We start from the raw sequence: 11,985 nt of genomic DNA on the forward strand, positions 1-11,985 counted from the left end.
TACCCCCCTCAGCTGCCGACATCCCCAGATAAATCACTGTCCTTCACATGTGATGGCTGTTTAACTTCCTAAAGGAAATGAGTTTGATACATCTCTGTCCATTTCCTGGTGAACATGTGTCCATACTGCAAACGTCAGCATTACAACTGGCGCCTCTGCCAGCAGTCCTAAGAAAAGCTGAGGTGTATCATCTGAGCTGCAACAACTCCTCTCACTCTTGTAGAAACTCCAGTGAGTAGCACCAGCATTGGCCATGAGTGTGCTCACAGGAGAGTACTGCCTCTTCTGCAGATGAAAAATGGCTTTCCATTGTGGAAGCTGTCAATTTGACAAGTTTTGCTAGGGCTAAAATACCCTTTAGTGATGGGAAAGTCCTTTGCAAATGTCTTTCACAAATGTCAGCTGCCCCATGATCACTGGTATTTCCTGTGATGTTAGTTTATGCATTCTGTTTCCACTTTGCTGGCCCAGTCTTTTAGAAGTGACCTGAAAAATTCCTTTTGCTGCTTCCTCCATTGCAAAAGAGATAATTGACAGCTGAAATTCTTGAAAATCTGTCAACTGTCAGATATATTGCATGGTCACAATTCAGCCCTGTGCTGGTCAAGGCTTGTAGGTGTTTCCATATGTTTGATATGTGGTTCTTGATTACGAACTAAACTTAGTATCATGCTAAACAAGTGTGGTATTTCACCAGGGCAGTAACATATGGAGGTATTTCAGGCTTATTTCAAAGAGCAAGCTGAGATAGGTACATTAATTGTGTTAGCTGAAATCCAGGGTAAATTAGCCTTGACAGACCATCATGTTGACATGGATATGCTCCTTCTGGTATCTGACAGCTTTCTTAATTAGCTGATTCTGTAGGCAGCACTGATTTGTATCAGGCAGATACATTGTACGATCTAATCGAGTCTAACTAAGCCCAGGAGTATCTTAATGCCAGTCAATGGAGCACAGGAAAACAGACCATTATCTGTCATAGCAGTAAACTGTAGTCAAAGACTGCCAGGTCATGAAGCTGTATCAAATATGGTTCTTAGTCTGTAGTTTATCTGGGCGTGTAACTGAGGATTTAGGATACAGTGGCTAATTTAGACAAGAGACTCCTAATTTTTAGACATATTCCAGTGATGACTCATTGCTGATATGCAGCCCATTCTAGTGTTCTGACCAGTTAAAACCACAGCTGAATGCTATGTACAAGCCTTAGTTTTAGCAGCCTCACCTGCTAAATGGAAGATTTGAAAAGACTTTAGCAATATTGCAAAGGTACAGACATCCCTTCTTCCTGCTTTATATATTCATCCAATACCATCCATTTTTATGACACACAGGCTTAGCTAGATTAATCTTATTTACCGTCTTCATAGATAAATTCATGCCACATGCCAGTGCCCACTGACTGCGTGTCCTTTAAGGCCAGGTAGGCAGTTAATAGTATTAGAGTTTGATAATGAACTGCCTGATTTTTGCAAAGTATCAAAAGAGAGATGCAGCTTCATTGCCTGCTTCCTAGTTAACCTTCTAAATCCTCTATTGCAAAGCCATTAATCCGTTATCACAGAATATAAACCTCCAGATAATCCTAGCAACAGTCTTAAAGTATCAAAGCATGCTTTGGATTATCTATGTCATGGTACTAATGCATGTGCCTTTGGAGCAGATACTGTACTTTGTCCCTGCTTCCAGTTTATTAGTTCCCAGGGCAAGAACATCAGCAGAGGCCAATGTATAAATACCGTATGGAGTTAGCAGGCCCTTTTGAAGGCGAACTGAGATATCAGAGGTAACAGGACTGTAGCAGGCCACAGCAGATGTGAAGGCAGGTGATGAGGTTTTATAAAACCTGTAAGGCTGGAAGAAGACTTTCTGGGTGTAAAATCCCTGGGCTCAGTTCCCTCTGAAACCTAATTCTGTAATACCACTTTTAGAGAAATAAAATGGTGAGGAGTGGTGAGGGAAGGCTTGCCTGCTTGTCTAAAGAACAGTCACGATGTGGTCTCCTAAACGTTGTTTCTCTCCCCTAGGAAAACTTGCAGAAGCTGGTACACATTGAGCACAGTGTGAGAGGGCAGAGCGGCCTCCTCCAGCCAGGAAGGGTGAGTGCTGCAGGCAGACCTATGCTGATAAGGGCATTGTTTCCGGCCAGCTATATCTCTGATTGTGTGGATGGCCAGATTTCAGACGTCTACAGGTGTTGTTTACTGAGCTGCTGTGATAAGAGTTGGAGCACTGGTTTGTGTAAAAAGCCATTACTTTGGCAGTGCGCAAAGAGATGCACTGAGAGCCTCAGGCTGGGAAAGACGTGCATTGCCCCTGCTTTTACACAGAGCAGCCATTTGACTTTTCACTCCAGTTGTCCTCAGCCACACCATGTGTAGTGTGTTTTGATGGAGCTGCTGTTTTCCTCCCTATATACTCCTGTTGAAAGGTTGCAACACTACCAGGAATCGCTTGCAGCCTGGAAAGCCTCAGTTTTATTTGGCTGGGTAAAAGCCTTAAATCAGAGGAAATTATTTGTTTTCAAATTTTTATTCTCACCATTCTCCAGTGGTGCTTTTAATGCAAGACATCGTTTGTAAGCAACACATGAACAGAAATGTGGGATAGTGTACAGCTCTGTCTTGCCATCCACACCAAATGCAAATTTCTTCTCCTGGCTTTCAAACCTGTCCAGTTTCCTCAGCTCCAACCTGCCTCTACACTTCAAAAGATTTCTTTCTTGAGTCCTGCAACTCTAAATTTCCTTTCAGTCCACCAGTATCTTTAGCAAAAATCATGAAACAATTTTCAAGGCATACATACTCATAGCATAAGAATCCTCATCAGCCAAATACTGCAGTCAATATCTATTTTTTCTCTAACATCAATATTCTCACTTGCCCTTGCCAGGTAATGCTTTAACAAATTCTGCAAAGCCCAGCATACAGAATTTGCAGGATTGGTCTCTTTGATTATAAATTTTTCTGTAGTGGAAAACTACACCAGATTCTGTTTCCCATCTGAAAAGAGTAGATGACTGTTAATCCACTGATGTAGTTCAGTTATTGTAGACCTTTTCAAATGTTTTACCAATCAAGTTCTAGTATGCTGGTTTACCTGCTTACATATAGTCCTATCTATATACACAGTAACAACATGGACTGACAAAGCACTGTGTTTCCAAACATATACAGATTATGTATGTGGGCATAGGTATGTGGATGTGGCATGCTGAAACTCGAGGTTTCAGCTTTTCTTTTTGGTCTATCTTAGATGATTTTTAAAGAGAAAAGTTCTTTTCTGAAGCCCATTACATGTTAGCTTTGCAATCTGTGACAGTCACCTCTGAGCACAGTTCACCATGCAGAAGCAGTGGGCTGAGGGTATGTGGGTTTCCAACCCATTCGATACTGATACAAATGCAAGCCATGAAGAGCAGCAGGGCTAACCCAGGCAAAGACTAAGCCAGATCATAAGGAGTAAGGCTAGAAGGAAGTGTTGGGGTATCTATCTCTTCCTGTGCTGATGAAAGCAGTTAGAGTAGCTCTTTCCCCAGGAGGAATGTTCTCTTTTCTCAATAAGATTCAGAATGAGAAGTCTCAGGATTACAATCTGCTGTTTTCTCCTTCAGATCTTTGTTAAAGAGGGAACGCTCATGAAAGTCTCTGGCAAAAACAGGCACCCTCGGCATTTGTTCTTGGTAAGATTTCTTTTATATTTTTACTGGCTTTCTCGTATCTTCTCCTGAACTTTTGCAGCCCTGAATCCTGGCAGAAACTTTCAGGCTGCAAGTCATTTAACCATCAGCAGTGATGTCATGAATCAGTTTCTGTTGCTAACTGGGCTGTAGTTCTTTTCACCCATGTCCCATTGGCCCTGCATACAGAAATACAGGCTGTACGGCTCTCCATTTGTGCCACAGCTACATACAGCCTTGACTAGGCGATAATTTTCCAAAGCAGTGCAAGTTTCCAGGGTGATCAGGAGGATGGGAGCTCCTGAATACTTTCAGCAATTAAGCTTCACACTTGAAAGTCCAACCCTAAGGTCTTAGGAGATCCGCTTAGAAGCAACAGAGAACACGCTACTGCTAAAGTTTATGAAAGTTTTCTTTGGACTCAATTGGGAAAGATATATATCCTTGAAGCTGAAGGACTGGGGTTTAGTTCCTGCTGTCCACATCTATGTAAATTACCTGATAACTGTGTGCATTGCCTCGGTATAGTCCCTCTGAACACACACCTCCAGCTTCCTGTTGATTAAAGCAACAGTTTTCAATGATGATTTGCAAAATTCTTCTAAGATAGTTAAGAAAAATTAATTTTTCATTGCTTGGCTGGAATACCCTTCATAAGGGTCCGCAATCCTACTGCAAAAATTGCAAGTATTTGCAAATCAAAGCAGATGAAAAACCACATTTTTGGAGACATCCTATTAACATTCATGCTTTCTGTTTTGCGTTACACACTACACTGAGCAGTTAGAGAGTATCTGAGACTCCAGGCTCCTGAGCTCTGTCCTCAACTTTTCAGGTAGCTCATTGTGTAACCACAGGCATTTTTATGCATTTATCAGTATGAAGGGGAAAATAATACTTGCCTGTGTCTTAGGAGTTTGTTAACCTGCTTACTTGATAATGTTTGGAAAATTCTTTAGAGCTCCTTCCCAGAAAACAACCATAAAGAACCGAGCATTACTGCTGCTATTAACATTAAAGTACTGTTTGCAGAATTTATTTTAAAATAAATGGCTTACATGCCTGGAATACATATTTGCTGTGGCCTCTGTAAGCGCTGACAGCTTTTCATCCCGGGACCATTGTGAGGAGGAGAGATGGCTTATTACAGAAGTCATACATTTTGTCATTAATTCTTCTTATTTCTCCCTCTTATTAATATTTCCTATTTGTGCATGAGTGGATGCACAAGCTTCTTTGCCTCCTCGATCATGTGCTGCAGTCAGAATGAAAGATCAGAGGGGATGGGACACAGTGCTGGCACTGTACTTTTCTGATGGCTTCACTGGTTTCTGTGAAAATACAGACTTTCATGTACTGAATGTGATGGATTCCACCTAAATCTTCAAATAAGACATTGCTGCAGCGCTGTTTTACTGAGTCAGCATCAATGAACTGTAACAACAGCAATAAATGTCAAAATCATGACTTCGTTGCAGCCAAGGGAAAATGACCATGCCAGAATCTCCAGGAGCTGGTCTTAAGAAACAGTGTTCTCAGCAGTAGTAACTCTGAAGCCTACTGATGACCACTTCATAACAGATGATGCTTGCATCTGAAACACTCACCTTTGCTAATACTACAAAAACATTTTGGAGTTGTGGCTAACGCTGGGACCAAACTCCAGGAAGTTGTTACCATTTTGTATTCCAGTGTGTTTGTAACTGCCATCATAATCCACTACCATGGCAAATACTGAAGTGTCACAAACCTAGCTATTATAACTGATATAGAGAATTTAAAAGGAAGATCGGAAATCCGGTTAGTAATAAACATTGAGAGGAAAGCAATTTAAACTTGGGATAAACTCAGATAAATTTCAAGCAGTCCAGAATCGTATCAGCTTGAAGGTTACAAGAGGCTGAAAGTATTACTGGAACAAAGCAAGCACAGAAATTAGTTTCTGGCACTTTCTAGTTTAGGAACTTATTTTTGATTCATGGGGAGACTTCAGCTGCTCAAACTCGGATGTTAATGGTAAAAAGAGAAGTGTCTCTTGGCAGCTGGAGACATTACAGTAGCCAATGTCCTGTTGTTAATAGATGTTCTCAGTATTCAGAAACAGCGTTTTTTAATTCCTTTCCGTTAGAAAGGCAACCTGTGACCAAATGTGCTGTCATGCAAAGTATGTGGTGGAGCTAGACTAAACCATAGTGGTCACTTTCAAGAACCAAGAGACACACACATAAAACTGGCTTCTTTCCTGCTCTAACACACTGAAGTTGCAACCACTTCAGGCTTCCTGCATTATGTCTCCTGTTGGGGCAGGGTGGGGGCAACTGGATCTTGGAAGCAGTTTGAAACATATTGGCAAATATCTGCTTTTCAGTTCAGTGATTTTTTTTTTACTCTGTCTCCTCTACTCTGAAAGCTCCTCAGGTTGCAGAGCAATGCCATGTATAGTGAAATTGCAGGGATGCGAGTTGCTGCAGAATATGGTAATTCCTGCATTAATACCTCAATGGTTTTGCATTATCTGCTTGCCACTGCTAATGCTGTGGATTCTCTGTTGTGCCACCACCACTCATGCCACCACCAGTCATGCATTGTTTAATGGACTGTTTAGCCTGTGGATGCATTAAGACAACTATGGCATAGCTAGGACAACATATTTTCATCTTGGCATATAGCATCTTTACTGCATCAGTCTTAAGGCCCTACCAACCATCACTGCCAACACCTTTTTGTAGCAGCCACAGCCTGTATGCACATATCCTTCCCTGTGCCAGTGCATCTAGCCCAGCCCATGTGCTGTCTTGATTCTCATGCCTGGGGACACTATGTGGTAAAAAAAAATACAAACCCAAACCCACAAAACCCCAAGACCAAAATAATCTCCTAAACTCTGTCTCTTAAAACCCACATTTATTTAAAGCCCTTATCTTCTAAGGACCATATCATAATGCTTTGAAGCCACTGGCAAAACTCAGGTAGGGTAAGAATTTGTCCTAATATATTAATAAAAAAAAAACTTTCAGAACTGTTTTTTTTTTTTGATGCTTCACATGTCAGCTAGCACTCAAAAAGATCACGAGAAGCTAACATGTATAGGTGTAGTTTGGTTTAGCCTTGGATGAAGTAAGTGTATTTACTGTAGCTACCAAAACCAGGTTTTTACATGAACAGCATTTTCTGAAGTTCTTAGTATTGAACTTACTCTGACTGAAGCTAAGTCAAGCCCAGGACCTGGAGAGAATTTCACTGAAAGAACATACACTGAAGGATAACCCTGAGAATTCAACCCCTACACATCCCAGGAGATGAGCCCACCAAACTGAAGTTGTAGTTAGAATATGTTATAAAAATTGAGTGCATGCCAGACTCCTGCTTGGCCTGCACATTCAGAGTGTGCTTTGGTGGTGCGTGTGCTTGTGCTCTGAATATATGCCCATAAGGAGCATTGTATGTCTGTGCACAGCCCATATAGGCATGAGGACACACATATGCTCTTGATGTGCATATGTTTCTGCGGGTGTATGTTGTGTGTATCACAAGGTTACTTGAACTGGCTGTTTTGTGCAGGCTAATGGCATTGTTGAATCTGGTGTTTCCTGGCAGGATGTTTGGTGAGTTTTGCTGTGCGCCTGTTTCCTGAGTCCAGTCTCTGTTTACAAGGATGTCGGGGCCTCTTTGCAGCGCAGTATGAGCTGCTGACACTGGCAGGCCCCCTAACTGCCCCCCAACCACAGGACTTTGCAACTCAGACACTGTCTCTTATCTCACCCTTCCAAGAATTTCTCTACAAAGGCTGCTTGTGTTGCAAGTGGGGTGCGGGAAGCTGCTATCAAATGGGAGACTGTTTAACACGCTAGCTGGCAGAGCTGGAGTATAGGAGGTTTTGGAGTCAGAGCTTGAAAAATGCAGCCCCAGCGCACTTTCAGGCGGCTCCACTGACACTCAGGGGATGTTTAACGCAGACTTGAATAGAACAACACAGGGTTCATAATGAACTACCCTTTAAAACATTCAGAAAAACAAAACACGTGGTAGGAGCTTTTAGACAGAGAGTGCATTACATATGGATGCCGGCTGTTCAGCAAAAAAAAGATAAACTTGTTTGGGTCAATAAATTTGGACACTGTAGGTTAGAAAACTTGCATTGACCTCTGATGTTACTGTGTTCCCATCACAACAGAGGGGAATATGAAAAGAAGAGGGGAAAAAGAAAAGTAGAAACAGAAAAAAAGAAAATTAAAGAGCAGATGTATCCTTCTTTCTCTGCGTTATCAGCTGTTGTTTTGGGGGCTCTATGTGTGCATGGAGCACTGCAGAATACGAATATTTGCTCCCATATCAATATCTGAGCAGTTTGGGGATCCCAATTGTTCAAAAGTTTTCTGGCAAACAGGAAGTGCACCTGAAGCTCAAGGACTTCTGGAACTCCCCTGGGAGTTGTGGCAGTCGATCTCTTCTACCACAGATTCCTGAGGGGCTGCAAGATCAGCTTTTATCGTGGTCCAGTCCTTACTGCTTCAGGGAACAGTATGCAGTGTGAAGCAGGAGGATGCATGAAAACACGGGTACTGATGCTAGTTCTGTCCATATCATTCATATAGCCACCACGCAGGTCTCCAGTGTAGAAGAGGCAAAGGAGACAGCAGCGAGTACAAACCCTTTCTTTTTTCATGAATATGTGTGCCTTGCTTAGCAAGTTTTGAAATATTTGTCATAATTTCATTGTGCCAGGCTGTGCCTGGTGGGACCTGAGAGTCACAGCCCACTGCTATACACTGTAGGGAAGAAAAACAGGAGGAAAAAAAACTCCCATGGGCAATTATAAAGCAAAGTCATCTTTAATGTGTAATAAAATCTTAGGATGTTAATCAGAGCTGTCATGACAACGATATGCACCAGGGTGTCATCCTTAATCAACAATAATAAAAGAATGAGCTGCTTTTCAAGGAACTATATAACTTTTTAAATAAATAAAATAAATGGAGTTTGCTATTCAAGAAATGCAATAACACATTATGCCAGAATCCTGAAAATCTCTTTTAGGAGTTCACTTCCCTGGGCTTAGTGCCTGTAACTAGTTACACCTTTTCTTGTGGTTTGAAACAAGCCTTAAGTGCTGGCACTGATGAGTGGCAGAGGAAGTTCTGTTTTCTCGTATAATCCTTTGAACAGTCAGGAGATAGCAGACTCACCAGGCAAATACGAGATTTCACTAGTATTCTGTTATTTCACAGAGTATTCTCTTAACGTTAGCAATAAAGTCTGCCTGCCTTTTTACCTTTTTCCCACCTGGCTGCTGGAGTCTTAGTTGCTACTAGTAGTATCAAGTGAAAATAGCTTTCATTTGCTTTTCACTGAAAGGTTTACATGTGCTCAGTTTTTTCTACCTTAGCCTCTTAGGTGCTCAGTGTGCAGTAGGTTGTGATAAATTTTCCGGTTATGCATAGCCCTGGTTAAACTGGGAATCATCATGTGGTCAGTACTGTGCAGGGGTCACTATGCTGATTGGATTAATGTTAGCATGGAGGGTAATTTATGGAGCAGTAAGTAAATCACACAAAAACTCTGTGACAAGCCATTTGTCACCTTGTTCTAAGGAAATTCTGTTGTGTTGTTGCAAAAGAGTAAATACTGCACTTCAGACTACAGAGAACATGAGACTCCTATTCTGACTTGATAGTATGCTTTTATATCCTCAGCTAAGAACTGTTATATTAAAAAAGCTTTAAACTCTGCATGAGTTAAGACTTACTAGAAGGACACAGAAAAATACACAATGGAGGGGCCGATGCAGGACAGCATAGGAGTCTTTTTGTTAAAATGTTAGAATGAAATGTTTCAGCATTTTCTACAAAAATATTGGCTGATCCTACTCAGTAAACTCAATTCAATTTTTAAAAGTAGTAAAATTTAATGTAAAAGTTTTGGGGAAAGTCACTCTTCACTATATTTTGCCTCACATTAATGGGAATCTGCATTTTAAAGATGGGCAGCTGATGCACATAAGTCTGATTTGCTGTGCTGATTTACTTAATACATTGGTGTCCATGAGTGAACTCATGACCCTAATAAAGGCAACGACAGTTGCCTTGTTAAGTCCAAGATGATAAGGATTTAATCCCGTGAGTATTAATTCCATGTAATTTTTCTTTAACCGTTGTTTCTGCTCTGTAAGAAAGCTGAACTATGACATTTTAAGAAAACATCCACAAGGCTCTGCTTTCCATTTTTTTTCAGGCAAGCAAATTAGTGAAAATTTTACACCAGCAGTTTTAGGTGGTCAGGCAGTACTATCAAGACCCCAACAATTCCTGTCATATAGGATACATTACTTTATTGCCAAAACATTCTTTAGTTTCCTCCCTTCTTCTCTGCATCTCTCTATCACAGTTTTCCTTCCAAAATACACTATTACCATCCAATTGGCTATATTTAAATGTCTTCGTCACAGAGGAATCTAAGTGAAGCTGGTTTCTGTCTACTTTTTAATTTCTTGAGAATTTCTGCATTTAAGATGCCTTGTCTCTGGCATCACACACTATTACCTATGCCTTGGTTTTACATTGCCTTGCACATCTTTGTTCATAGTATCCCAGTACAGTAATCAAGGGGCTGACTGAGTTTATGGATATTGGTACTGATGTGAGAGGCCTGGGAAAGACAGTAAGAGAACATGACCTGCTCATTTACATAAAGCAGAGAATGCATATATACAAACATTACTTTGGCAATGTTACGGCTCACTGATACTGCTATTCCTTCTAGTAGTAAGGGAAGGAGAGGTCAGCAAAGACCTACAAGGCCCATTTCTGCTGTTTCATTTATTTGTTGGCACAAAGGTAAAAGGCTGCAATAATGGCTACAATTAAGTTAGGCAAACAGCTGAGAAGATCTGATCCCATTTAGTATGAAGCTGTTTGAAAAACAAGCATTCTGCAAGGAGCTGTGACAACTATGGAAATATTTGGGGTGTTAAAGTACAGAATTTTTTTCCTCATAAAATTATTAACGTTACTTATTTTTGCCTTTTCATGGTCTGTGCTGTGGCCCACAGACTCAGGAAAGCTGTCAGATGTCTAGCCGAGTTTTGCTAGCAGTGAAATATAGTTACCACTCTCAAATATCCAGACCATTCGTCCCTGAATCATTCCTCCAGATCATAGCACCTCTCCTCATCTCCACTTCCTTTTTGCCCAGAAAATGGATGTCTGTCAAGCCCAGCCCTACTCCTGGCCTCACCACAGCGTCAGGGGGACCCTGAGAGAGTCAGAGCTGCAGCATCCTGGGCGGTTAGTTGGTATTGTCAGGTAGTAAATGCAGAGCCTGCCTTCCCAACTTGAACATGGCAATGCCCTTAAAACAAGCAGCTGTTTCACCCAAGCTGAATAAAAAAGAGCTGATTATCTACTTGCTTAGCCATTAGCAACAGTCAAAAGTGCGAAGAAATCAAAGTCCCAGATGCAGACTCCCCAGAGTTTTGTGGAAATGCAGGTCTTGATCTAAGCTGTGTGGCTTGGGCCTGTCTTTATTAACAGTCCTAGCCGTTCATCAAGTTACTGCTTGTTCTGGGTATCCCCCGCAGGAGTAACGGGCAGGCCTGCAAGCCATATTGCAAATTATTGATTTTGTCTTTCTCTTCATACAGATGAATGATGTTCTGCTGTACACATATCCCCAGAAGGATGGCAAATACCGACTGAAAAACACCTTAGCTGTGTCAGGCATGAAGGTAATGCCTTATCTGTATTATAGGCTGGAATTAATGTTCTATAGTGGGCTCTCAGTGCTTTGCTGGTTTATGTCTCATATCCAGCAAGGGGAAAGAGGGGATGGACCTGTTATCAGGCAATTCCCTTGCCTCTTACAGGAGACAGAAGGAAAAAGGCTGTGACATAGTACAACAGCCTTATTCAGGCTGCATAAATAATACAAGCCAAAATCAGATTTACCATCTGATCATGAAACTGGAGACAGAAAAGATTTATTATCCCATTTTGTCCATTCCTCTCTTCATGTCTCCAGCTAATGCGTGGTTGTTCCCTACAACATACTCACTAGGGCTTAGTCTGCCTGTTTTAAACTCCTGCCACTAAAAATTTACATGAGCTTTCATTTGCCTGGTTTTCATGTGCCCTTTAACTGTTTTCATCAAAAGCATTAATGGGTTCAAAAAGCAATTTGCCAGCTTTATGGGGAAAAGGTATATTGGGAGCTATTACATGCAATGATATAAACAGTCTCTTCTTCAGTAAATGTCTAAATTGCAGGTTACAGAAACTGGACACAATTGTCCTGTTCTTACACTCTTT

At 41.3% G+C, this 11,985-nt stretch overlaps 1 protein-coding gene across 1 annotated transcript in view; it reads left to right on the top strand.

The window, feature by feature from the left end:
- LOC104161152 (FYVE, RhoGEF and PH domain-containing protein 5-like) overlaps positions 1–11,985 on the top strand; it is a gene marked incomplete at its 5' end in the record, with an annotated part of 36,428 nt that overhangs the window by 9,086 nt on the left and 15,357 nt on the right. The window contains 3 exons of the mRNA XM_009699483.1: positions 2,031–2,102; positions 3,617–3,685; positions 11,322–11,405. Of these exons, the coding sequence (XP_009697785.1) occupies positions 2,031–2,102; positions 3,617–3,685; positions 11,322–11,405 (225 nt within the window). The remainder of the gene's footprint in view (positions 1–2,030; positions 2,103–3,616; positions 3,686–11,321; positions 11,406–11,985) is intronic.

This window comes from Cariama cristata, unplaced genomic scaffold (genome assembly GCF_000690535.1).
Source record: "Cariama cristata isolate BGI_N322 unplaced genomic scaffold, ASM69053v1 scaffold8114, whole genome shotgun sequence".
Lineage (NCBI taxonomy): Eukaryota > Metazoa > Chordata > Aves > Cariamiformes > Cariamidae > Cariama > Cariama cristata.